Source organism: Eulemur rufifrons, chromosome 16 (genome assembly GCF_041146395.1).
Source record: "Eulemur rufifrons isolate Redbay chromosome 16, OSU_ERuf_1, whole genome shotgun sequence".
Taxonomy (NCBI): Eukaryota; Metazoa; Chordata; class Mammalia; order Primates; family Lemuridae; genus Eulemur; species Eulemur rufifrons.
The window spans coordinates 37,373,928-37,401,661 of record NC_090998.1 but is presented as its reverse complement, the minus strand read 5'-3'; the positions used below and the strand labels follow the sequence as shown (position 1 = coordinate 37,401,661).

The following is a 27,734-nucleotide window of genomic DNA, read 5'->3' as shown; positions in this document are numbered from 1 at the left end:
CTGTTCTTACAGGGATGGAGGCGATGGCGGCCAGCACGTCCCTGCCTGACCCTGGTGACTTTGACCGGAATGTTCCCCGGATCTGCGGGGTGTGTGGAGACCGAGCCACGGGCTTTCACTTCAATGCTATGACCTGTGAAGGCTGCAAAGGCTTCTTCAGGTGAGGCTTCCTCCCAAGCTCTCTCCAAGAACAAGGGAGGGAAAGGAAGCAAGATGTTCCCACAAAGAAAACCCCTGCATTTTCCATGTCTCTTCCTTCCATGTCCATGGAACATGCCAGCTCTCACAGCTGTGGGAGCAACAGGGTCTTGGTGAGGTACCAGTATCTTCTCCCCAACCCCAGCTCCAGCTGTGTCCTCTGGTCCTCTTGGAAATCACTTTCCTGAGGTTGCTGTGTGGGTCTCCATCTTCCCGTCACTCCTTGGACCGCAGCCCCCTGCACTGACCCGTGTGTCTGTCCTTCCCGAGGGGACCTCGTCCCCAGCTTATGTGCACAGCCTCCTAACCCAAGAGACTGACATGTCTTTGGGGAAGCCCAAGAACTTGGCTTGAGAGCGTACCTCCCCATCCAATCCAACTGCACCCCTGTTGGGCCACTGCACCTTATCTGCACCATGTCTTCACCCATGGCTTGTCTGTCCCAGCTCTGAAAGCCAGCCTCAGAATGCCCAGGCAATGTCAGGAATGCACCAGCAATCCAGTTTGCTTAGGCCAGTTTCTCTACCAGCTCCTCTTCTCTCCTTTTGTGAGCGTAGGATTACAAGTGCAAACGGTGTGGGAAAGCCCCGGAAAGGCCCAAGGAGCTTCCCATCCAAAGCCAGGGAGGGAGGATGGGAAAGTGATGGATTGCAGGTTGGAACTGGGAATCAGGAGAGGTTAGCACCGACATATTTTGGAGAGAGAGCAAGTAGCCTGGAAGAAGGCGGCTCGAAGAGAGCATAAGTCTAGCAGTCCGGGTTGGAAGTGGGTACAGTGGAGGACAGGGCCATGACTGTCAAGTGAGCAAAAAGCACATCGGGTCCAGGATGAGCACTTTGAGGTCGGCCTGGCTCCTGTCTGCACTGAAGAGCTTGTCTCGCCTTGAGGGCAAAGTGAATCAGGGTCCAGGGAACTAGTGTGGTACACGCTCCTTTGGCATAGGGACTCCGGGGACTCTCGACTCACCTGCCCTTCACCCCAGGAACCAGCAGGCCCCAGTTTCATGGCCTTGAGCAATTGCTGGGCAGCGGGGTTTCTGTGGGTGCTAATTGTTCCCAGCTCAGGGAACCAGACCAGCAGCATCGCTGGCTCTAGGTCTTATCGATCCTCGGGCCTGAAGCCCACACGTCCCACAGGGTGGGCCTTCCAGAGCCCAGGCCGTGTGTCTCAGTACCACCTGGTTCCTTTCCTGCCAGGGCCTGAGAGTGGGAGCTGCCTCCTGCATGGCAATGGAGAAGGAATCTGGGCGCACACATCAGGACCTGCGTCCTGCCACGAAACCCTCAGAAATGTGTGGGCCGGGGTGCTGGCCATTAATTAACCAGTGTCCTTGCTGAAACACCTTGACTTCTCTGTGTTTCAGTTAGCTCAACTAACCCCATGGGTGTACTGATATCTGACCTCCCTGCGACATAGAGTTCATCTGAGGATTAATGAGATAACATATATAAAAGTGCTTTGAAAAACATAAAGAACAATATAAGTATATTATTTTTTAGCCTGATGGGCCGCTACCACTCCCTTAGTGGAACCATGCCCTCGTAAAATAAACAAAAGTCTCTCCGGCCAGCCATCCATCCTCATTTTGTGTTTTCTCTCACTCACTCCCTCAGCAGATTTGAATGAACATCTATGATCCAGCATTGGGCTAGGAGCTGGCAGTATGGAGATTCTCACCAAAGGCCATAGCTCACCAGTCTGCCACCAACACGTCCCCAACAGCACTTGAGACTGTTTGGTTAATTCATTGACCAAACAGCTTCAAGCTGAACCCAAATCCCTCCCTCTTCCCAGGCCACCTAACTCCTGGTATCCAGCTCTGGGAAATGGGACCCTTAGGTGGCTGCATGTTGGATTATGACATATTGGAGGTCAGTTCCTCACTAGAGTGGCTCTAACTCCTGTTACCTGTGGTTGCTGTCCTTGGACACACCACTAGTCTCTGAATCCTTGGGCCAGGACCGTGTGAGTCACCTGGGTACAAAAGGACAGGTCTCCTCATGCCCAAGGCCAAGTGTGGGAGATGGCAGAATGGACAGGGGTGGTACGTTTGGGGTGGCACAGGGGTGGCACACATGTCTCATCGCAGAGCTGCAGTGCGGTTGTGTTGCTTGTGGGCACGTGATGCTACCATGACTCGCCCCTCTCGGTAGGACCCCTTAGGATCTGTTGCTGGCTGACGGCCACAGCCACCACCTGTGAGGGCTGGCACTATGGCCACAGGCTGCTTATGTCTTGTTACCCTGTCCTCAGCCTACCTTAGATCTTTACTGTCCCTGTCCGGATGACTGAGCCAGGCTGCACTTTCTAAAGAGCCAACACATCTCCGTCATTTGGCTTGAATTTCATTTGATATGTAAACAAAAAAATACACACACATCCTAATTATTCATGTATTCTATATTTGCAAATTTGCCTACTTGCTAAAATTTGCCAAAATCAATACTGGCAGCGCTTTTGTGGTCATTTCTGGACACGTGCAGAGCCGGGAAAAATTTGATGTGCGTCTTCTCTGCTGAGGTTAAACAAGGTGACAGCCTGCCTTCCGTTTCAGCTCTCATACCATAAACAAGTGTCCTTTTCACCGTCTATTTAGTGCTATGCTTTTTGCATTTGTGTGATTTGATTGGTGATTTTGCTGTTTAAAGTGGTTCCCACATGTAGTGCAGCTGTGCTATCTGTTGTTCTTAAGTGGAAGAGGCCATCATGTGCCTTAGAGAGAAACTATGTGTGTTAGACAAGCTTCATTCAGACAATAGAACTATTGGCTGTTGGTTCTATGTTAGTAAATCAATAATATGTATTAAATAAGGTGTCCTAAACAGAAAACATCCATAAAACAAGATTATGTATTGATCAGTTGATGAAAATGTTGTGACCAGAGGAACATAACCCTGTATTTCCCCCAGGAGCAATGGTTTAGGACTCACTAATCCACTGCTCACTCACGTTATAGACCATAAGCATAACCACACATCATGAGAGTCGACTGCACGTACATCATTTCTCCTCTCCTTTGCTTCACCCAAGTAGTATTTGGAATTTTTCCATTTTAGTCTAGTTCAAATCGTGACTTAGGAATTCTATTGTCCTTTATATCTGTTTGTTTGTGAAATTCTGATCCCAGGAAGGAGGACTATGTCCGAGGCTGGTGCCTTCTCTGTGTCAGGCACTGCATCCTTGGGGACGCAGAGATGAGGGCAATGAAGCCCTCGCCCTCACGGAGCTCATGCTACCCTGTCACGGCAGTTCTCAGGAAAGAGCATTGCTTTAATGTTGGGTCCCTGGATGTTTTCCAAGCTCTGGAAACTGGTAATCCTGTTTGACCATTTAGTATTTGGTTTGGCTTTCTAAGATGGTCAAACTAAACTGCTCTAAGAGCTAATTATAGTCATCCCAGCTAGTCCAACACTCATAATCAAACCAAAGGGTGATTAGGAAGGTTGGAAGGTTATGCAGGGACCACAGTCCTACTGATCTATGATCAGGAATTAGAGGCCATTCTTGGTCAATTCCTCCTACAAGCTATTTCATGTTGCTTCTGCTTCTTGCTGTCCTGGAATACATGGACATCCTCAGAGAAGATGATGTTTCCAATGTGAATAAAAGTTTGGCACAGGTAGGCTTGTAGACAGTCAGACATCTCCTGGCTATATGTTAACAACCAGAGCATAAGTAGGAGCCAGAGGGGAAATATGTAGATCTACTAAAATTTTATACACACACACACACACACACACATATATAAAATTATATATATGGGGAAATATGTAGACCATCCATTTGTATAATTACATATATATGTGTGTGTATATAAAATTTGTAATATATATATTAAAATTTTATAGTACATATTTCCCCCCGTGTGTGTGTGTGTGTGTGTGTGTGTGTGTATATATATATATATATATATCTCCATCCATTATTTATATACAGAGAAGGAAAATATGTAGATCTACTACAAATGGATGGTCTACATATTTCCCCTCTCTGTATACATATAATGGATGGTCCATATATGTATATGGATGTGGACAAATATAGGCATGGATGGCTTTTTCCAGGGTGTGATATAAGAGAAAGATGTAAAGGACAGAGAAGGAAGTCAGAGGGACCCCTTTGATGAAGAGAATGAAGGTTGATGGTGAAGTTTAAGAGTTGATCCTGGAAGGAAGGTTGAGAGACAGATCATCCTTTACTCCTCTATCTTGTCTTCTTCCTTCTTGTTGACACTTCCTTAATCAGGACACTGAAGCTGTGTGCTGCAAGCTCCAAGCTGAGAAAGACAGTGTGCAGAAGCCTGTTTTTGTTTGCTAGGCCCAAGGTTCCCGGGGACCTTGTTAATTATGGGTCTTGTGGAGTGCAGGGGGCAAAAGGCAGGCTGACAAGGACCCAGGAGCATGAGAAATGGTCTGGGATTCAGGAAGGTCGCCCAGCTGATATCTGCAGCTCTTCTAGGAACCTTGATATGAAGTGAAACAGAGAAATGGGGCAGGTGTCCAGCAATTTAAGACTCAAAGTGCTTAAAGGCAGTAGAGTAAACAGAGAAAAGGGGAGGAACAGCCACACAAGGTATTCTATGGGCACAAGTAAATAAGTCATGAAGAAGTGAGTGTTGCCGGAGAGAACTTTGTCCAGGTCCACTTGGCAGCTGACCTCCATCCACAGATGTGCGAGGAAGTAGATGAAAGAGAATGAGTGGGGTTATCTATGGATGGTCCCAGAGTGATGTTCAGAAACTTGGGTAGAGGGAGCCAGAGAATTTGGAGAGGAAAGGTTGCTGGGGTTGTCAAGAAAGACAGCTAGCTGCACGGATGTGAAGAAGATCTTACATTGCCTTTTGGTCATTTCTGTAGGAGCTCAGAACTCTAATCAGGGCTCATTTACATGAAGTCACTTGGGATCCTCTCTGTGCTCAGACAATATAGAGCCAGTGGAGAGCGTGGCCAGACGTTACTTCCGAAGCCTCCATCCAGGGACTGCCTATAATCCTGATGGCTTCTTTGTCCTAGAGGAGGACAGTCTCTGCTTTGTGCTTCTGGACTTGGGGGAGGCATGTTTTTGATTGCTCCTCCAGCTTGGATTGAGAAATGGCAGATTTGTGATGAGGACCATGGTAGGTAAGAAGACCAGATTCTTTGGAGTCAAACAGATTTCGATTCTATTCCAGCTTTCGCACTTGTGAGCTGTGTGACATTAAGCAAGTTATCTAACTTTCTGCGCCTTCTTGTATCACTCGTAAAACAGGCATAGTACCTACCCTGAAATGTTGTTGAGAGCACTGGAGATAATACGTGAGGTACTGACACAGAAAGCTCTCAACAGTGACAGCTAGTGTCATTATCCCCTTTTAGTTTCTAAGGACAGACAATCCTTTCCTCCTCTTCCTTACCGTGGAACCTGGAACGTGTCTGGCTGTGATGTGTTGGCAGGGGTTTCTGAAAAGAGGTCCCTGAACAGAAGGCGTTAAATATCAGGTGTGAAAAAGGAAGGGCTGGGCTGGGAGCTCTGAGAGAGCTTCATGTCAGAGACTCGGTGGGAATTGGTTAGTGCTCAGCAGAACTGGACAGTGGTCTGTGGGTCTAGACATCAGGAACAACTTCTAAAACTCCGCCTGCAGAGTCCTGCGCTAGGCACCAGGGGGCAGGTGTAAGACATGGTGTCTGCCTCTAGGGTCTCAGATTCTCACTGGGATGGTTACGATTTCTGGCCACTCTTCAGCAGTCCCTGCCACTGCCTCTCCCTGCCAGTTTCTCTCCCTTCCCTTTGTTTAGTGCTTCCTTTGTCTGGGTCCAGTTCCCTTTTCCTTTAATTAATCCTTACAATGACCTCCTCTGTAGGGTTGTTTCCATTTTACAGATGTGGAAACCAAGGCATGGGGAGGTTAAGTAACTTGTGAAGGTTGTGCTTTGGGATTTAAACTCAAGCAAATCAATCAAACCAAAGCCTGTATTTCATTTTTATTTTTTAAATATTTGAAATGGATATGAATTTTTTAAAGTAATGTCTATATATGGTTTTTAAAAAGCAAACAGTTTAAAAGGGTGTATAAGTGAAAACTAAGTCTCTTACCGAACCCAATTCTCAGTTCTTTCCCTCCTACCAGATGCTATCACTGTTACCTGTTCACTGTGTTCATTTTCAGACCCTTTATGAGCATGTATGAGTAGGTGTGTGTGTGTGTGTGTGCGCACACAGGTGTGCATGCAGGCGGGAGTATACTATAGTCACCATTCTGCTTCTTGCTTTAATCTACTAAAGAACATTTCTTCAAGCTTGTTTCCATGTCAGCATTCTTCCTTGCCTTTCTTGCAGTCACATATGCGTCTATGACATAACAAACCAGCCCTCCCTTGATGGGCATTTCGGTTCAGCCTTTGGCTTCTGCAGTCAGGGCTGCAGTAACCACCCTCAGGCCCACAGACTGCTCTGCCCGCAAAATAAAGTCCTAGAAGTGAATTTACCATGTTAAAAGGTGTCTACATTTAACATGTTTGATGCATATTGCTAAACTGCCCTCCAAAAAAAAAAAAAAAAGAAGGCTATGCTCCTTACTAGTATTAACCTTCCTTTAAGCTTTTTTACATTTTATTTCAGTTTTTTATTTTTTTCAACCCCGTGGTCAATTTGCATAAAGCTTTTTTAAAACCACCTGCTGAGAACCCTTTGATGCTGCCACATGCAAATCGGGCCCCAATCAGGTGACATAGGTCTTTCTCTTTTTGCTTCCTCCAGCTTTACTGGGGTGTAATTGACAGATAGAAACGGCCTATATTTAAGGTGCACAGCTCAATGTTTTGCCACATGTGTGTGTTGTGAAATGATCACCTTAATGAAGCTGCTAACATTCCCGTCACCTCACGTAGGGCTTTCAGATCAGCAGCTCCATCCAGCTCCTGTATCCTGCCCAGGCACCGGGATCTCTGTGACACGCAGCTGCAGTGGAGACAGAGCCCAGAGGGGATACTTGACCCCACGCTTGGGTTACACAAGGTGTGTCTCTGCTGGCAGAGGCCACCTACTGGAGAAAGGACCTATTGTCCCAGGCCTGAGGCCCTGGCCCCAGGAGCTTGACGCTTTTGTGAGTTGCTTGTCTCTTTTGTGTTTGGATAAATTGGTCTCTGGCATGAGAGTCGGTCAATGTCCTCTCTCACCCCTGGCTTTCTAGAAACTGCATCTATATTTAGCTTGGTTGCACCACCCTTACCCCCCTTCCTAAGCAGGGTATAATTGCCAACCTCCCAGAGGATGACAGGGTTCAGGCCCAGAGAGCAGCTGAGGAAATGGGCTCCCATGGAAACCCGAGGCTCTTATTTCTCAAAACCGAACTAGTTCATAGGCAATTAGCATTGGGAGGAAAGCAGGGTTGAGTGTGGATCTTCAGGACAAGGCGCAGAGCCGGGCTGGGCTGTCTGGCTGCCCTGACTCCTCGTGGGCAGAGACTAAACGACAGCCACATGTGTGGAAGTGCCCTTAGAAGGCAGCGGAACAGGGAAGAACAGGACCTCTGAGCCAACAGGACCTGTGGCCCAGCAAATAGCCATGCTGGGCCAGACGCGCCTGAAAGGCCAGCTCTGGGATCTGGGTTCCGGAACAGACTTGGGTCTCTCAGAGCCAGCGGGAGAACTCTCCATCCCGGAGCACTGGCCCCACTCTCCAGAGTGTGATGCTGTTTTCTTGTCCTTTTTCAATGCTCTTGGGCTTCAGACTATGACTCCTAAGCAGGAAGCAGAGGCACTGGGGTTTCCCCCTCTGGTATTTTCGTGTAACCCATCTCGGCGTTGGTTTTCATCCCTACTCCCAGCCTTAGTGTCCATTCTTGTTGTCAGGCGAAGTCAAGCCCAGTGGTGTGTGGAATCCCGAGATTGGGCTTCAGATTTAAAGCAACATGGGAAAGATAAAAGAAAGATGGTGATGCACCAAGATCTGGTTCCTGGCAACCCTGCAGTGTGGGGGGCTGCCCACCAGTGAGGGGCAGAGGCAGGACCCCTAGAGCCTAAGGAAGGACAGATGGGCCTCTGAAGGGCACTGGGGCTGCCTCCCTCCTGGGACCCCAGGAAGCTCGCAGCCCCCAGCCCAGGGCTGTGAGAAGCTTTGGCAGGTATCTCTGGAGGTGCCTACTGGGCTGGCAGGTGACATGTGCTCTTGGTGCCGACAGCCCTGGAGGCTTAACAGGAAGAGCTCTGAGCCAGACAAGACACTGGGCAGGAGGATAGGAGACAGGGGTGCACTCGCTCAGCCCCTGGGCAAGGTGCCCGGTTGTGAAAATATAAAAAGAAAAAAAAAAATGAGAATTAGCTCTGAATTAGAAAATTCTGTTCTGTGAGTAGCTTTAGAGAATTATGGGCATCCTGGGGCCTGAGCGTTTGTGGTAACAGGTGAAGCCTCAAGAGCCACCAGGTGGAAAAGAGGGAAAGGAGAATGGAGAGCCACCAATCTCCCGTCCTGGAATATACAAATGGGCCGTATGGTGACGATCGTATCTCATACCTGGGGAGCCCTAAAAATGCACAAGGTGCTTGCATATTCTCCTGTCCCTCTGGAAAGCTGCAGTAGAGGTATAGAGGTGAAAGGTGAAAGTCTTCTTGTTTCTGTAAAGATGGAGGACAAAACCTGGCATATAATCTCTCTCTGGCTGGTTAGTGGGGCAGGACGGTGTCACAGCCTGGGGCCACTCCGCCTCCTTGCAGCCCAGCTCTGCTGGTGGCCCCTGAGTGATGAAGGTTGTCACAGGAGGGTGCCAGAGCCAAAATCCAAAGCCAACAGCAGCTGCTTCCTCAACCACTGGGTCATTCTTGGCTTTGAGCTGTGCTCAAGAGCCAGCCACGCGCAGCTATTTGCCTATGGGCTCAACTTCACTGAGCACTTTATGTTTTCTGGGGTTGAAAACAATCCAGGAACCCAGAAGCTGAGCCTCAGATCCCTAGGACTTCCAGACCTAGGAGCCTTAACTTCTTGCTGAATAGCTGACTGATATACATTTCTCACTCTCGGTGGTCCCATCTATAAAATGAGGGGGTTACGCTAATGGTCTCTTGGGTCCCCTGTGGATCTAAGAGTCTGCCTGTGACTGCCAGCAGAGCCTTACACTGGTCTCTTCTCCACTGTCCCCTTGGCCAAGTCGGTTTGGTCCCCATCTGTCCCCTTGGTGGAGCAAGTCTGTCAACCGATGAGTGCGATCATCCTAAACCCTGTGTATGTTCTCATGAACATGAGCAGCAAGTCATTTTTGTTTTACCAATAATCATAACTAGTGTCTGACATCTGGAGAAGATGTCACTAGCTCATCTCTGGGAGGGAAAGGATTGGGGCTGGGCCTTTTCTTCTAAGGCTTGGGCTTCTCCACACTCAGCAGCTCCTTGGAAGGTGCTGCTTGCTCATGCAGAAAGTGATTTTGCCACCATCATTCCCTAGCTAAATATGTCACCTGCTCTGGGGCAAAAAAGTGGGGTTTTTTAGTAGGTAGGGCTGGGAGGAGTAGCAGGAGCCTCTAGGACATGGATGATGAGAAGCCTCTGGGAAAGTGTCCTTCATGCAGACTCACAAAGTCTACGTGGTGTGGCTGGCAGTGGGAAACGATAGAATTTAGGAAATGAGCCCTCAAGCTTGCACGTGCACACAGGGTGCACACATGCGCACACACACACAGTGTCATGTAGGATACCAGGGGTACCAGCTTCCTAGCTAAGAACCCTTTAGAAGTTTTCTGTTCTCAGAGAGCCCTTGCTTCCTTCGCCTTTCAGAAAGCCAAGGCCAAGTATCAGGGCTCCCACCTGCTCATCCGGCCTCTTCCCTTTCTGGGCAGGTTCTTTAGATGTCTGGAGCTATGGCTTGGGCCTTTGCTCCCTTCCGTGCACAAGTCTATCCCTGGAACGGGGAATGTTTTAGTCACAGATCTCTTGGACTCTAGAAAACTTAACGCTGAGACTAGCACCCTTGCCTCTCACAATAGCTCATTATAAGACATTATGAGGGCTACCATGTAGATTTCAGTATTTTAACACATTTTTACTAGAAAAAATTTACTCATGTATTTCCTGTGTCATTTTTAAGAGGGAGAGGAGCAGAGATCGTACAAGTAAGTATAAGCCGTGCTGGGAGCCGAGCAGGCAGTGAGAGGAGGAGGAGGGGCCGGGGGCCACCCAGCCTAGAAGTGAGTGTGGCCCAGCCACTGGGGGGAAGGAGGTCTGGGGGCCACTTGCGCAGGTCTCAGTGGTCACAGCCCTGGTAGGCTGTTCTCTGCAGCCAGAGCTGGGAGCCAGGAGGTCAGTGACCCAGGGCAGGGCATGTGCTCTCTCTGCAGGCGAAGCATGAAGCGGAAGGCACTGTTCACCTGTCCCTTCAATGGGGACTGCCGCATCACCAAGGACAACCGGCGCCACTGCCAGGCCTGCCGGCTCAAGCGCTGCGTGGACATCGGCATGATGAAGGAGTGTGAGTGTCCAGGGGGCTGGGTGGGGGCCGGGGAGGGCCGGTCCCCTGCCATGTGGGTTTGGGCAGAGAGGTCTGCCTCCCTTCCTCTTCAGCCTCCAGCATCTGTGGCTGGGGCGCGAGTGGGACCAGCAGCGGCAGCAGGGCAGCTGGGACTCCAGGGTCAAATGCACCGGGCCATCCTGTGAGCCTCTCTGGGATCTGTGTGTGTGTGTGTCTCAGAGGCCCCGGGAGGGCCCCTCTGGAGTGAGGCTGAGAGGAGGGAGAGGCAGGGCGGTGTCTTCAAGAGTCCCCCCTTCCTCAGTCAGAGTCTTCCTCCAGGACATCATCATACTCCCATAGCTCCCTGTTCCCTGGACCTGGAGCAGAGAGTGAGGCTCAAGGACCCCAGGGTTCTCTGGACTTTGGGAGAGAGAGTGCTGTGGGCTAGGAAGGGCAGGAGTGATGGAGAGAATAAACATTCGGAGCTCAGCTGGCATCCATGCTCCGCCCCACCGGAGACTTCCAGCCACTGTGGCCCCATGAGCAGATCTGAGGGCTGGTGCCTGGGGGAGACCAGGGAAAAGGGTCTGTGAGGGGACACACTGGGGCTCTAGGATGGCCCTCTGAATCCAGATGGAGGAAGAGGGGTGACCCTATAGGACTTCCTGTCCAACATGGCAGATTTACAGGGATGTTCTGACCCACCATTGAAAACAACACTTGGACTTTGCATTGGAGCTGCAGTACAGTTATTTGGTAACCAAAGTAGCCATTGAATTCAGCAGATGCAGGAGGGGGCTCACCAGGCTGTCCCTGGGCTGGAGCAGGGCACTGGGCCAGCCCTGGCAGCGATGCCCTTGCACGCTCGTCCCTGCTCTGCTCCCCTCACTCGCTGCTGCCTGCATCTGCACCCGGACCCCCGCCCGGCTTTAGGACAGAACCCAGGCCCTGCCAGTGGGGGGCCTGAGGTGCCTTAACAGGGATGCTCAGATGTAGGCCCTCCTGGCTACCGGACCTTTCTTGGGGGATGGAGAGAAGAAAGGTACCAGGGAGATGTGTCAGGAACAGGGGAACAGTCACAGGATGGGGCCAAGGGGGTGGGAAATTTCTTCCTTAAGGGGAAAGCTACTTCTCTGTTGTTGGGGAACAGAGGCAAAGCGGAGGCTTTCACCTCGGGCCTCCTCCTTGAGCCCGGACCGAGGCTCCTCTCCTGGGGGTACCGACTCCTCTCTGCGGATCTGGCTTCCCAGCCAATGCTGGCGGCCCTGGCAGGAGTTCCCAGGCTTCCGCTCCTCCTCACCCCCACAGGAGCACGCACGCCTGGACACGCCGACCTCGCCTACCCCAGTCCTGCCCCACCCGACTCCGGTGTTTATGCTGGAGAGGGTAAGAAGCGGAGTGCCTGTGGGCCTTGCACACATTCTTCACGGGGCCTGCTCAGCGCGGCACCAGGGCGGACATAAACAGGTGCACTCGGCATAGCCCCTGTCTCGGCGGAGCACAAGGCCTCTGCAGGCCTGGAGCCTGGGTTCTGAGGCTGCCGCCAACCAAGCACGGCATGGGGTTTCACTGTTGGGGTTCAGTAAGGCGTTGCCACAGGAGTTCCCAACAGGGCCAAGTTCCCTGATGCATGAGAGGCCCCACTCCCATGTCTTGGGGAAGGGGGTGTCCTATTAACAGAATAGGAAGAACATCTGGTACTCAGAGAGGTCAAAACACCAGGATTGGGGTCAGAAATGCTGGGTTGAGCTGGGGCTAGAATCTAACTCCATGCACCCTCCTTGACCCCTTCTTGTCCCAGCAGAGAGTAATATGTCCATGGTGGAGAACAGGTTGTGGACGGGCTGCTGGAGTGGGGCTCCCAGGGTTGGGCCCTAGAGCTCTAGCTAAAATAGAAACATCGGGCCAGCACTAAGCTGGTGCTTTCCACTGCCCCAAAGGGAAGGTGGTCCAGTAAGAGATACAGTTCCCTGCCTCAAGTTAGCCCAGCTTCAGGGGACTTGATAGTATATCTGCTTATTTATCACCTGGGCTGGCTGCTGTGCCAGAGATAATTGAGGGTCTTAACATTTGTAAAACCACAGGAAGGGAGCTAAAAACCCAGGCTCCCTGTTGGCCAGGGCAGGGGGTTGGGCCCTTGCACAGAGGAGGCACAGGAAAGTTCATTGACTACCTACTGTGTATCAGATATCATGTCAGGAACATGCATTTTCTTCTTCAATCCTCACAACACTCCAAATATGTAAATACTTCTATTTTTTTAATAGCTTGAGAGGAAGCTTGGAGGAATTAAAATATCATGCCTCTGAGCTAATAAGATACTAGTACCAGCATTCATTCCAACCTAGGTCTGTCTGCTTCCAAAGGCCAGGCTTGTGGGCTGCACCCCAGGGCAGCCCCTCGGGCACCCCCAGTGCATCAGAGCTCACTCCATTGTGCATTTCTGGGCACTTCCTGGGGCCCTAAGAGATGTGCTGAAGACAGATTTGTTCTGATGGAAGACTACTTTCCTTTCGCTTCAAGTCCTTGTTAACTTTATGCCTTTGGAACCCAAGAAATTTCATAGTTGAGTTCTTGCTTATACTACATCTGTTCTGCACAGAACCATCTGTTATGTTAACTTGGTTAATGTTTTTACAGATATGTATCTTCTCTCCCCAGCATCGGCACAGCACCTGGCTCCTAGGAGGTGCTCAATAAGTACATGTTGAATGAATGAATGAATTTTAGCTCCCCTTTATGTTTCTTTGTATCTCTGTATCTCCCACGGGGAGATAGATCAGTAAGATTCTCCCAAACCTGATATTTCTGTGTCATTCATTTGGCAACATTTTATGTCCTCTTCCCTGTTGTCCTTAGGCCACCCTTGGCATCTTGAAATATGTTTACATTGTTTATGTTTGCAGATCTTGACTTCCCAACTTGATTTCAACTTTGTTAGGCAGGGAACATTTCTTGCATGGCAGTAACTCGCACAAAATTATTTCACACTGAACAGGGAACTTAGAAGGAAGTCTCAGATGCTACTTAGCAGCCAGGTAGGTTTTACAAAGGCCGTGTGCCAAAGCTCATGCACATTATTCACTGAAGAGCCCAACAAACAGTCTTTCAGAGCCTGTTTACTCTCATTCTAGGTCAGTGCCTTTTAACTTTGAAACATGTGTCTTCCCACATGATAGTAATAACATTTTAGTATCAATTCATTGAGAAAATGATTTTAAAATTTCCCATGAAATTAATAACCCTTTGAAACAGATTGTTTCATAAATCGAAATAGCATCTGCATCTGTGAGAGACTTCCGACTTATTCAGTCCCAACACAATGTTGCCTTGCAGGAAGCCCGTGAGTGGGTGCCCCTGTTTGAAATCAGTAGATCTCAGCATTTCTTCCTTTATTACCCACACAGAGGATGGTGGCTGCTATTTGATACAAGTGTCTGGGAGGAAGGATGTTGTAAGGTTAACCTTGAATCTTCTTTGTCTTTTTAAAGTAAATCCTTTATAAGCTTTGCAACTTTATTTCATTTTCACACTCTTCAGAGGGATTAGAGCACCTCGTGGGTCAGGACTGCATGGCTGAGAGCCAAGTTCTGCTGATCAGTTCCAACTGGTTATAAGCAGACACAGTATAGGGTAGTGGTTATGACCATTGTCTCCAGAACAGACTGCCCAGGTCCGAATACCATATCCACCACTGGTTAGCTGTGTGACTTTGAGCAAGACATATAGCCTCTCAGGGCCTCAGTTCCCTCATCTGCTAAATGGGAATAACACTAGCACCTGCCTTAAAGGGTTGTTATGAGGACTGAATATATGAGTTCATATACAACAAGCACTTAGAATAGTGCCTGGTACATAAAAAAACTCTGTATGTATTATCCATGATTATTAATATTATCTTTTTATTACATCAAACTTGATCACCAGAATTTCTAGCTCAGAATCAGAAGTCACTCCTAAGGGGGAGGAAAGCACACTTCTAGAGGCAGGCACCAATAAGAAGAGACAACACATAGCTAACACCGAAATCTGTGAAGAGTAGCACGAGAACTCCAAGGCACAGCAGGCTGAGCCACACGGTGGAGGGCAAAGAGCCCCAGACACGCTGAGGTCATAACCTTGTCCTGCAAAGTTCAGCTGTGAATCATCAGGAAAAGGTTACATGATGTTACAAGTGTTCCGTTACAAGGTTTTCTGTCTTGAAAAGATTTTAATCACAATTATTAAGATGAAAGAGATCATCTTTGCTCAGCTATGAGCAAAGGAAGGAGGAGGAGGCCTTGAAGGGCGGTCTAGACTGGCATGCTGTGTGCCGTTCCCGGCATTGCAGGGCACAGGCAGCACTGCAGCGCTGCTCACTGTCCTCTCCTGAGCCAGCAAAATGACTCGCACATAGTAGGTGCAATCTGAGTTGATGTGCTTGTTGTCTGGTGTCAGACTATGGAGCGAGAACCGTGGCCAGGCAGCCCCACTGCACTAGCCTTTGTCGGGGAAACATAAGAGTCATAAGATGTGGCCCCTGCCCTTAAGTAACCTGCAGTCTAGGGAGACCTTGGACTTCCTAGGCTCTCTCTGCAGGCATTGATTGAAACCTGTACTAACCATGGGTCCACAGAGTGGAAGACAACTGGGCGCCAACGTGTGTGGGAAATACGCAGCAAGCATAAGAAATGAGGCTCAGCACAGATCAGGGCAATCACGAAGGGCTTCATGGCAAAAGAGAACTGGCTGTGGCTGGGCACTGAAGAACCAATAGAGCTCACATAGTTATCGGGGAGACCCAGTTAGACAGGACCCAGGGCAGGTGGAAAGGCAGGGGCAAGTGTGAGCAGGCCACACTCACAGGTCAGCAATGCCAGCATGCCTAGAGCAGGACAATAACATCATAGAATCATGTAGCAAAGTCCAGTAAGGCCGAGGGACATGCCTGTAGACACCCCTGGCATGGGGTGTCATGCCAGGTCTCCCTAGCTCATGTGTCGCCAACTCATCTGCCTCACCCCTCAGGTGAGCAGGAAAGACCAGACACCTAATCTTGGATTCCCCAGGCTAGGGCCTTACACCCTGCCTTTCCCTGGGGTGCTCTCTGCCCCTTCCACTCCCACCCTGCGTGACCCCGTAGGCTCTGGGCAGACACCCTCCGTGGGAGGAGAGCCGGCAGCGCTTCGGGCAGGTGAGTCAGTCTCCTGGGCGTGGCCTCCTCCCGGCCCCTCTCTTGGTAGGGCTTACCTCGGCTGTGGAGGGACGCTCCGTCTTTGCGGTAGGCTTCCCTTTCTTGCCATGCCTGTGGCACCAGCCATCCACATCCTCCACCAACTTCTCTTGTCCTCCCGCTACCTGAGGAGCCTGGGCCAATGGCCTTTCTTGAAGCCTGGAACTCACCTACTCTGAGGTTCTGGTTCCTTTCCCTGCTCTTGTGAAACTCCCCAGCTCTGTGGGTAGATGCCCTGGCAGCACCAGCACCCAGCAAGTAGCTACAGGCCAAGGGCCCTGGTGCCCACTCCTGCCGCCAGCGCTCTGCAAGCCCTGGCCAGGAGGTCTGTTTGCCTGGCCCCCGTGCCAGGCATCCCTGCTCCCAGCCCCGCCCTCCCAGGCAGCTGCCCCAGCACCGGGAGGCAGACACGAGCCCCTGCACAAGCCTGCAGCTGGCGGAGGGTCTCCCGGTGGCCCAACACCCTGACTAGCGGCTGGAGAGAACTTCCAAGGTTAGAGCTGTGAGGCCTCAGCCTTCAGGGCCTTCAAGAGGACTCGAAAACTCCCATGGGCAGAAATGTCAAGACTGTACAGGCTGCAAGAGGGGTTGTCTTGCAGAGAACTAAAGAGGCCAAGTCTTTCTCCTTTGGTTAGAGTGAACTAGATGCCTGAGTTCCATGTCTGGAAACTTGGACCTGGGAACGGCCACACAGAGGCGTCTTCTCAGCATCTCCCAGCCTCCAATCCTCCGAGCGCCCACAGTTACTCTTTCACCCTCTCTCCACCCTGATGTCTTCTTCAGGATCGTAGAGCATGGTGGGGAGGGGGCTGGGGGCAAAGCAGAGCACTGATGTTCAACGAGCGTCTGCTCTGTGCCAGGCAGGCGTGCAGTTCTCGAATCAGCTCAGCCTCGGAGGTGGGTGTTATTACTTGCTCTACCTGCACACACACATGCTTTATGGAGGAAGGTATAAGACAGGGACCTTGGAAGAGATTGTCTGGTCCAAATCTCTCATTTTTCAAGCTAGAAAACGAACCCCAGAGAGCTGAAACAGTTTGATCCAGGTCTCACAACACATTCTTGAGAACCCAGCCTCCCTGACTCCCAGACCATCCTGCCTCTTAAATTTCCTCTTTTTTTCTCCTGCGTGTACTTTCCTTTTCATCATAGAAAACCCCATTTTCCTGCATACAGTGGAGTCAGAGTCCCTGTGGCAGGGGGGCCCTGGGTGTTGAAGCCCCTCCCATCTTGGGCCTTTACTGATGGAGGAAGGTTTCTTGGAGGGGCTGCAGCCCTCCTGACTGCCCCCCAACCCACAGTCATCCTGACGGATGAGGAGGTGCAGCGGAAGCGCGAGATGATCCTGAAGCGGAAGGAGGAGGAGGCCTTGAAGGACAGCCTGCGGCCCAAGCTGTCCGAGGAGCAGCAGCGCATCATCGCCATTCTGCTGGACGCCCACCACAAGACCTACGACCCCACCTACGCCGACTTCAGCCACTTCCGGGTGCGTCCGCCTGCTGGCCGGCAGGACGAGCCGACCTGGAGGAGACGGGGAGTGGGTGTGGAGGGCGAGGGCTGTCCTGGCACACAGCCAGCCGAAGGGACGGAGGCTGCTCTGCCCCTCGGTACCGAGAGGCCTCCCCTCCCATGGACCTTCCTCGCAGCCATTCCTATGACAGATCAACGGCCAAGGGCCAAGGTAGGAAGGTGGCCCCAAAATGTGAGTCTCTGAGACCCTACCTTTCCCTTCCAGCCTCCAGTTCGCGGAGGTGAGGGTGCAGGGAGCCTCCCTTCCAGGCCCAACTCGAGACACACTGCCAGCTTCTCCGGGGAGGACTCCTCCTCCTGCTCAGAACACTACATCGCCTCTCCAGGTAAGCAGGACCCACCTGCCCTTGGGCTGTGGACCAAAAGAGGCAGAAGGCTCCCTGACACGAGCAGCACTTATGTACTGAGTGCCACACAGTGTCCTCAAAACAGCCCCTCTTGTACAGATGAGGGGTGACTAGCCCAAGGGCCCACGCTGGGGAAGGGCCCAAGCTGGGGTTCGGCTGTGCTCTCTCCTCTAAGCCAGGCTTCTGGCCGGGGCCCCTCCCTGGGCATGACCTCATTTGTTGAAATGGTGTTTTGATCCTGGGCGGTTCGGAAGGTGCAATTTGGGGTGGGAGGGAGAGCGTGTGGGTCCCATTGTGGCCCACACTCCACCTGAGCCCTGGGGGACTGCTCTGGGACTAGAAGACCTATCACCTCCAGCTCACCTGAGAGTCTGGGAGGTATTGTGCTTTTCTTCTTACAGCCCTTTTCTACCTTCCTCTTCATCATCTTGCCTCATCCTCCCCCGTCCTTGTCCTTCCTCCCTCTCCGTCTCACCCAACCCTGGTGTTCTCTGCTTGGGGGCTACAGGAGGGCAGGGATGCAAAAACCCGTCCTGTGAGGACAGCTGAGATATGGTACTTCCAGATTCGGATCCAGAACAGGTAGAAGGGGTCCCAGTGCCACCAGCCAGAGATAGCAGTTAGAGCCAGACCTTGTGTCCACCCACCCAGAAGTGACAGGAGGGAAGGGGCGGGGGGACACTACAGAGAAGCACTGGCCTGGCCTCACCTGGTAGGATCCTTCCCATGTGCTGCTTTTCTCTACCTGCCTTCCTGCTTTTTCCACATGGTGGCATATTCATTTGTACCAATGAGGAGCAATCTGTATAACCTATACATTGGCCTGTACTTCACCTGTTAATAATACTTTCATATTATTTAGGAGTTTTGATGTCCTCTCATGGGTTAATTGATTCAGAGTGCTTACTCCCAGCAATGGTATGTTTAGTATAGCATATAGTTATTTAAAACTCAAATAACTATATATTAATACTATAGTTATTTAATTATAAAAATTATAAAAGCTATAAAAATTAAACAAGTTAATAACTTTTTTAATTTTTAAACATTGTTATACAAAAGTAATACATATTCAGCATAGACATTTAGAAAATATAAACTAAATTTTATATATATATACACACAATCTTTAATCCTGCTACCCAAAGATAATCACTGTTAACACTATGGTATATTTCTTTCCCATATTTTTTAAACATGTATGTACATTCAGAAATGGAATTGTGTTGTATACAGACCGATGACTTGCTTTTTTTCTCCAAATGGTATGTTGTATCATATTTCTATATCATTCGGCATACATCTAGAATGTCCTTTTTAAAGGATTGGATATGTAGAGTGTTTCCCAGGTTTTCAGTAAGATAGTATACTTGTGGCTAAATATTTACACATATTCTGGATTTTGTTCCTCATGATGAATTCGTGGAAGTGGGCTTACTGGTCAGAGAGTACACACAACTGTAGGCGTTTGACCCGTGGTGCCAAATGGTTTTCTAGATTACCTGCACAGTGTACACCTCCCTTAGTGCCCCAGCCCTGCATAAGGATTGCCTAATTCCCTGCATCTTTACAAATACTGCCATCAACATTTAAACCTAGTCGTTTCTAGCTTACAGGTGAAAAGTGTAGATGTTCTACCTTGCAGTTCTTCATTCACTAGTGAGGTTGAATGTTTTTTCCCATGGGTTGCTTGGGCCCAAATTAATTTTTGATTGAGATCGTGGGGAACAACGTGTGGTCTGAAAAATCCTGGCTTGAGGGAGTCTCATTTCTCTAAGTATGTCTGGCTCTTTGATTTTACTGCCTCCCACTGCTGAAAGAGACTGGGAGAGTTGCAGAGGAAGGCCTGGGGCTGAAGAGTGACCTGTGGAGAGAGGTGGTCGCTGTGGGATCCCAGCTGGCCCTGCTGCCAGGGCACGCGAGGTCCACACAGTGGCAGGCAGGAGGGGCCTGGCCTGACTGTCCTCAAATAGCTCCTTCTCTTCCCTTGTCTTTCCCAGACATGATGGAGCCGTCCAGCTTCTCCAACCTGGATCTGAACGAAGAGGACTCAGATGACCCTTCTGTGACCCTGGACCTGTCCCAGCTCTCCATGTTGCCCCACCTGGCTGACCTGGTCAGTTACAGCATCCAAAAGGTCATCGGCTTTGCCAAGATGATCCCAGGATTCAGGTAAGAAGCTTCTGTGGCTTCTGGGAGCAGGGTCAGAACCCTCAACTGAGCTGGAAGGAGGCTTGGAGACCACCAGTCCACTGCTTTCCCCCAATAGACTCAGGCCCCACCCAGACCTCCTAAATCAGAGTCTCTGGGGTAGGTCCAGGAATCTGTATTTTAGGAAGTGCAGCCCATCCTGTATTACTTTGTGGACCAGCGCTGGAGAGCTAGCCCATCCTTGTGCTTTCTGGATGATGGAACGAAAACCCAGAGAGGTTTCATGGCCAGCCGGGGTCCCTTCCTGGTGTTGCAGCCAGCGTGTCCGAGCCAGGCCTGGAACTCAAAGTTCACTGCTGTGTCCACTCCCACTGGCTTGACTCTAACCCTCATATTATTCCTTTAAATTCAACCTGCATTATTCCTCCACACCCAATTCCAAGAGAAAGCTTGGCCCTGTGGACTCGTGAAATAGTCTAGGAGTACTAGAGGGGGACAGGTTTGCTGGCACTATGAACTGGGCATCTGTCACCAAAACTTACATTTAAAGACCATTTCCTAACCAAACTGAAACCTTTTTGCCAAAATAGATAGGAATAAGGAATTCTACTGGAGTAGGGACCCTCCTCTATGGGTTCATTCATACACATTTCACTCATTCATTCCCGTGTTTTATTGTATTAATACCAATGTTAAACTATTTATGCAGTGTTAAATATTCTTAAAACAATAGAGTATTGGCAGGTTTAGTAGATATGTTGGGAGATAGTTATATCTGTATTTATGTAAATTTATATCCAAATGGTCCTTTGTTACATTGCCATAAAAAACATACACAATGTAGTTGAGCCATAGAAAGAAATAAATCAGTATCAGGCAACATTAGTATCATTTCAAGTAGTAGCAATAGCTGTAGTTACAGCAGAAGGCAGAACGCTTCCTAGATGCTGGTGCTCAGACTCAGTGCTGGAATACTGGGAGCTGGAAAATGCATTAACATCGGCCAGTTCTGCATAGGAACTAATATGAGGTGCCATTTATTGTTTTGAGGACCCCTCTGCTGGATAGGGAGGCCATTCATTATTGTCTAAATCCCCACCCTGCCAGCTGGTTGATGGTAATTCACAGAACTAGACCCAGCACTTCCCAGTTTGTTTCTGCCTGAAAACAACTGGCTCTGTGTTATGTTCTGCCTCTCGCCAACCCAAACACCAGAAACTCTCCAATGCTGTTCCCCTGGAATTAATGCAAAAATTGGGAAGAAGAGAAAAACATCAAATGGTGTTGAGACACTCTTGCTGCATGGCACATTTTGGTTGTAATAACAGGGGTCAGGGCCCCTCTGGCCGGCAGGCAGGAGCAAATGACTGGTCTGTGAGCCCCGGCATCGTGCTGGGCCTGCGGTTCACCCTCAGAGCCTTTCCTTGGAACTGACGACACATTCCACTGAGCACAAGTTCCAACTCCCTCCTCCATGCTTCACATTATTGTTTGCAAAGTCCATGTATTCCAAAGTCTTGTTTTGTGTAAACAGCTAGGGGAAAAACACAGTAGCACCGGCATCCATCCTAATGCCAGACAGCCGTCCTCACCTACACAGGACTCATCTTTCCCTGTTGTGGTGGGGTTTTGGACAGAGGGCCCCCGAGCTCCAGATACCAAGGTTCAGAGATTCTAGATGTGGTGGCACACATGAGAAAATTGTCCTATAGGGAAAGTTACTTATTAAACCAGATTACCCCAATGCTGTCCCTATCACCAAGTAATCCTAGCTTCCATTTCACCCCGTGCCCTTGGCCACTGTCCCTTTCTCTCCCCCATACCTGACATGAATAGCACCACCTTCCCCTCAATTTCTCTCCCCAAGGTGGAGTTAAAGCATGCCACCTTCCTTTCCTCATTTTCTCCAAGGTTCCCCAGTCTAGCCCTACAGTCATGGCCAAAGTGAGGTGCATATGGGCAGGTACTGTAGGGGCCCAGCTATTGATGCAAAATGGGTTAAATTGATCCTGAACATCCCTGAGTTGGCTTCTCTCTCTTCAGCATGACTTGAAAAGTCCCAGAGCAGAATGTTGTACAGTGAAAATGGTTCCAGCCTTGGCAAGAGCTCCTGAGGCGGGGGTGGGGTGGGGGCAGGGGGACACACTGATGTGGACACTCTCTGTAGCTGGACAGAGGTGATGCCAAGCCTGGACTGGAGCCCAAGCCCAGGCTCCAGTTGGGCCCAGGCAGGGCCAGCCCAGCAGCTCTCTGGTTCTGCTGGGTTCTGTTTTTCCAAGAACTGAAAGAACAGTGGCTGCCTCCCTGGTGGCTTTGATCTCGCTGCCTGTAGGCGGGGGCGGAGGGTGTGGGGAAGGCAGGATGAGACTCCTGTGTGGGTGAGTGGGGAGGGGGCAGATGAGTCTCCCATGCAAGCGTGAGACCAACGTGGGGCAGGACTGGATAGGCTGTTCTGGGTGTGAACTGCGGCCTTGGCCTTGTTCCCTCCTCCCACCTCCCTCCCTCAGCCTCTCAGCCTCACCCCACAAATCTCTCTCCTTGTTGGCACTGCTGCAAAAGAAAGGCATGGAGGAGGTGCTGTTAGTAGCAACATCCAAATGGCCAGGAGCAGCCTTAGATTGGAGGATTTAGGACCTTCAGGCTTCACTACTGAGTAAAGTACACAAGAGATAGGGCCACATCAGCTGCAGCCCGAACCGGGGGCTAAATACCTTCCACTTCACTGCCGTTTCCATTTCCAGGGCTCCTTCCCAGGCCAAAGTCCTGGGAGTCACCATGTTTCCCTCACCCTATACCCCTTTCTCCACATTTGTTTACTCATCCATCTAACAAATTGCCTTCTTATGTAAACTGCAAGGGATAAAAGTCAACTAGGTCCCAGTCTCTGGCATCCAGAGATTCAGTGTCTGATGAAAGAGATAGACATGTAAACAATTGCTGCAGAGAGATAAGAGCTCTGCTAGAAACCTGCTAGAGGTACCGTGGGAATCTCGGAGAGGAGGGGCTGGACTGTGCCTGTGGGGGTGGCGAAGACAAGGCAGCCACGCAGTGCAGGGTGTGGACATAACACGGGTCAGGCAGGAGGCACAGGGCCCGGGCTGAGCCTGCCGTCGCAGGACAAGCTCTCTGACTGTTTCCCCTGTGCTGCCTCGGCTCCCGCCCCGCCGCCATCCCTGCTTATGGCTGTGACCTGCACTTACAAAGTCCCTGTTTTTCCAGGCTGCGGGGGGTAATTTGAGGTTGTTTTAGGTTTGCTTTGATGGCGGTAGTATTCATAAGCCGCGATCCCACTGAAATCTCTCTGGCCACACACCCATGGAACATGTGTTCACCATGGGCCGTCCATTCTGAGTGTGGCATTGAACGTGTGATGTACGAAGATATCCCACACAGAATTACCCAGCAAAAGTTAGGAAGCAACCAAATGTCCAAAAATAGGCACACAGGAGACTGATTAAATAACTTCTAGTATATTGCTATGATGTAACATTATGTAACCCACGAAGAATTGGGTTAAAGGATGTTAAATGATATAAGAAGTGGAATACAGAGTTAGTATGAACTCAAGTATGTTCAAAACATATATATTTTTCATGGAAAAAGGATAGGAAGGAAATACACCAAAATGTTAACTGTGGTTGTGAGCAATTTTCATGTGCTTTTATGTTTTTTCTGTACATTCCAAAGATGTGATAATAAATGTTTTACTTGTATAAGTTAAAACTAAAATAGGGGTGGTGTTAGTTTTTATGTTTCAAATGTGGATTGAACATCTAGAGAAAAGTGACAAGGATGGTGAGAGGTTTAGACACCATGTCATTAGACTGTCTGTCCTGGAGAAGACAAAAGGAGGACGTGGTGGTTTTCTTTTTTTAAAAAAATTCCACTAGCCATGGTTGAAAGGAAGTCCATGGCCAGTGGAGAAGTCTGATTCTGTGCTCCTCGAGAGTACAAAACTATAAGCAACGAATGAGTACATCACCATGTGGGTTGTAGCTCAATAGAAGAAGAGGCCATTAACCCAGGTGCTGACAACCCCTAACTGTATCCGCAGGCGTGAGCTCCCTGACACCAGGAGAACCCTGCAGGGGCTGTGTCAGAGCCATCTGCCAGGAATGCTGGAGGAGGAATTGGACCACACAGTCTCTAGAAGGAGCCTTCCAACTCTAGCACTTTGTGATTTTTTCCATACAGATGCTTTGCTGGCTCCCTGATCTCACCAGCCTTTTCATGCCCCGTCATCTGTCACCCGATGATGCGAAACTCTCATCAGTTGATATCTGCTTTCTGCCTTACATACCAACATTCAGCCAGAGGGGGGATGGCAGCCCATCTACAGGATGTCCAGGAGGAAGCAGACAGGAAGAGAATGGGAATAAAAGCTTGGAAGCAAGTTGAAATGTGGGCCCTGTTTTTTCCTTGCTATTGTTCGGACAAGCCCACTATGACTCGTGATTCAGAATAGTGCATTTTCCTCTCGACCCATTAGCACATATTTATTGATCCCCTTGTTGTGCTCCGGGCTCAATGATCAGTGTGTGAACAACAGTTATGTAATTAAGAACTGGTGCTAGCTTGCAAGTACCTTACAAATAACAGTCAGATGCTGGGTGCAGTGGCTCACGCCTGTAATCCCAGCACTTTGGTAGGCCAAGGCAGAAGGATCGCTTGAGGCCAGGAGTTTGAGACCAGTCTGGGCAACATAGGGAGACCCTGTCTCTATAAAAAATAGAAAAATTTTTGGCATGGTGATATGTTCCTATAGTCCCAACTACTTGGGAGGCTAAGGCAGAAGGATCACTTGAGCCCAGGAGTTGGAGGTTGCAATGAGCTATGATCGTGCTACTGCATTCCCGCCTAAAGAACAGAGCATGACCCTGTCTCTAAAAAAAATTTTTAAATAAAAAAAAAGAGCCAGAGACAAGACTATAAATAACAGAGATGAGGGGAAAGGGTAAAATAGGAGCAGCAGCAATGTGCAATGGGTCAGAAAGAAATGGCTCTACTTATGCTGAAGAGATTTGGAGAGTGGGGGCTCCAGGGACCAGAAAGACAGGATAGAGCATTAGAAGGGTACTCCTGGCTGGAGCCGTAGTATGCTCAAAGGCATGGTGGTGTGAGGACGCACAGCATCTGAACGCAGAGTAGCCCAATGTTGCTAGAATGGAGGGTCAGTGGAGTGTGCAATGGGAAAGGGAGCTGGAAAGACAGGTCGGAGCGGAGTTATGGAGTATGGGCTTGACCCTGGGGTGTTTGAGAGTCAGTGAGGATTTCTGAGCACAAGAGTGACATTCACCTGCAGTGGCAGTAAGAAAGAGACCTGAGACTTGAGTCCAAGATTCCAGAGGAGGCTGTTGTAAAAGAGGATGGAGCTCTGAGCCAGAGCAGTCCTGGGGGAGGGGGTCGGAGGTCAAGGGCTCGAGACGTGGCCTGGAGACACAGTTGGTTGAGTTTGCTATTAATAAGGACTGGAGGACAGGAGGAGGGAGGAGAAAACAAAAAGTGGGAGTTGTAGATAACTCTGGCCATACCATTTGCAGACCACCATGTTATACCTCAGCGCTGGAGCTTTCTCAGGCTTTATCTTCCTGTCTCTAAGAGCTCTGGCTGTGCAGTCACTGGGTCTTCTTTGTCTTGGTAACTGAGCTACTTCCCTTCTCACCTTGGCACACGATCACAGTCCTTCTCTGTGCTCTCTCAAGGGACACTCTTGTCCTTTCCAACCAGGGTGCAAGCTCCTCGATGGAGGACTCAGGGCACATGCTGGTCACCTGGCAGGTGTATACCTGTCAAAATGCCAAACTGATTTGTGTGACTTGAAAGTCTTGATCTGACCTCCTCCCCTGCCCTCCCTGTCAGAGACCTCACCTCTGAGGACCAGATTGTGCTGCTGAAGTCAAGCGCCATCGAAGTCATCATGTTGCGTTCCAACCAGTCCTTCACCATGGACGACATGTCCTGGACCTGCGGCAGCCATGACTACAAGTATGACGTCCGTGATGTGGCCAAAGGTGCGTCTGGACTCTGCCTCCACCCCTCCTGGGGCCGTGGGCCCCAAGCAGGCACATGGGCGGGGGGTGGCAACAAACAGGGCGTGTGCGGTGGGGTGAGTGGCTCCTCAGTCCTGCCCACAACACCTGGTCATTGTCTCTCACAGCTGGACACAGCCTGGAGCTGATTGAGCCCCTCATCAAGTTCCAGGTGGGGCTGAAGAAGCTGAACTTGCATGAGGAGGAGCACGTCCTGCTCATGGCCATCTGCATTGTCTCCCCAGGTACGGGCCTAGCAGGGAAGAACTCAGGGACCTGGAAAGCGGGCAGGGTGACAAAGACTGCTGAGGGCCATCAGGGCTGGCTGCAGGGAGAAGTGAGCAAAAGGAGAGGCGGATAAGGAAATGCCCGCTTTGCTGGGTTTGCACAGCCCATAGGGTGTGTGTTGAGGGGTCCCTCGCTGCCCTTGGCTTTGCCCTACAGAGACCGTAGGTGATCCACAGGGAGGATTCTGAGGAACGAGAGGAAGAGGCTTCCTCAGGCCACAGAAAGGCCTGAGTCTTCCCATACTCAGGCTCTGCTCTTGTGTGAACCGAGCCAAACCTTTCTGTCACTTGAGGCTCCTCGGAGGCAGGGTCAAAACCCTGGGGCCCGATGGACATTCTGCCTAGACAGTTTACCAGACTGATTTTGGAAACAGTGTGCTGTGACCCTTGGTTTCTTCTGCTTGTTTGGGGTGAGAAAAGGGAGAAAAAGCTGAAGAGGAAGTTATTGTGGTCTTAGGGATGTTCTGTGTTGGTGACAAGTCCCAGAGGGGGACAGCTCTGCCTCTGCCTACATAGTGTTCAGAGTACAAGCTTGTGGCCTCTGCCCAGGGGTGTTTTCCAGGGCTGGGGGCCCAAGGAGTGGACGTGGGCTCCCCTCCCCTGCCTGGTTGGCATTCGCGCACTCAGTCACTCATACACCTGGCGATTTATTGAGCACCTACTAGGTACCAGGCACTATGCTAGACACAGGGATGCAGCAGCAAACAGGACACAGACTTCTCTCCCGTGAAGCTTAGGAGGAGACATGAAACAGGTGCTGTTTAACAACTAATTCCTAATATGATGAGAGTTTACCAAAAATAAAGACGTGATACTACAGGAGGGTATAATAGGAGGGAACCTGATGCCGTCTGGGCGTGGAGGTAGAGGGTTGTCAGGAATGGCCTTCTGGAGGGAGCTGCCACCTGAAGGATCAGTAAGAGTCAGGCAGAAATGAAGAGCTGGGTTCCAGGCAGAGGGGACACACACCTGAAGCCTAGAGGCCAGGTAGAGTGGCGCATCAGGACACTGATGGAAGGACAGAGCAGAGAGACAGGAAGCCAGGAGAGCTGGGGACAGGGGACCTGGGACTCTATCCTAAAGGCAATGGGAAGTTGCTGTGGGGCTTTGGGCCAGGCAGTGCTGTCACAGGTCAGCAGCCCTACAGCGGTGACCTGGGGGTGCTGTGGTTGGGTGTCTGCGTAGATGGGGGTGGTGGCAAGATTGAGGGGCCCGGCTCAGAGCTCCTGTGTCTTCTCCTGCACCCCGGTGCCCACAGACCGTCCGGGGGTACAGGATGCCGCGCTGGTGGAGGCCATCCAGGACCGCCTGTCCAACACGCTGCAGACCTACATCCGCTGCCGCCACCCACCCCCGGGCAGCCACCTGCTCTATGCCAAGATGATCCAGAAGCTGGCTGACCTGCGCAGCCTCAACGAGGAGCACTCCAAGCAGTACCGCTGCCTCTCCTTCCAGCCCGAGTGCAGCATGAGGCTCACGCCCCTCGTGCTCGAGGTGTTTGGCAATGAGATCTCCTGACTGGGGCAGCCTGCGGTGGCGCCTGGGCAGGGCTGCTTCTCCAGGGCTG

General features: G+C 50.4%; 1 protein-coding gene across 1 annotated transcript; it reads left to right on the top strand.

Moving 5' to 3' along the window:
- On the top strand, positions 1-27,685 carry VDR (vitamin D receptor). Its single transcript, XM_069490793.1, has 8 exons — positions 1-160; positions 10,502-10,632; positions 17,125-17,309; positions 17,559-17,679; positions 19,701-19,872; positions 25,711-25,862; positions 26,009-26,125; positions 27,426-27,685. The coding sequence occupies exons 1-8, from the start codon at positions 15-17 to the stop codon at positions 27,683-27,685; spliced, it is 1,284 nt and encodes a 427-aa protein (XP_069346894.1). The 5' UTR covers positions 1-14.
- Positions 27,686-27,734: the final 49 nt, after the last annotated feature.

Bases quoted from the DNA above. Each gene is read 5' to 3' on its own strand.
- VDR (XM_069490793.1), top strand. From the start codon at position 15: ATGGAGGCGATGGCGGCCAGCACGTCCCTGCCTGACCCTGGTGACTTT. The intron at 10,633-17,124 runs GTGAGTGTCCAG...CCCAACCCACAG, and splicing joins CATCGGCATGATGAAGGAGT to TCATCCTGACGGATGAGGAG. The intron at 17,680-19,700 runs GTAAGCAGGACC...TGTCTTTCCCAG, and splicing joins ACACTACATCGCCTCTCCAG to ACATGATGGAGCCGTCCAGC.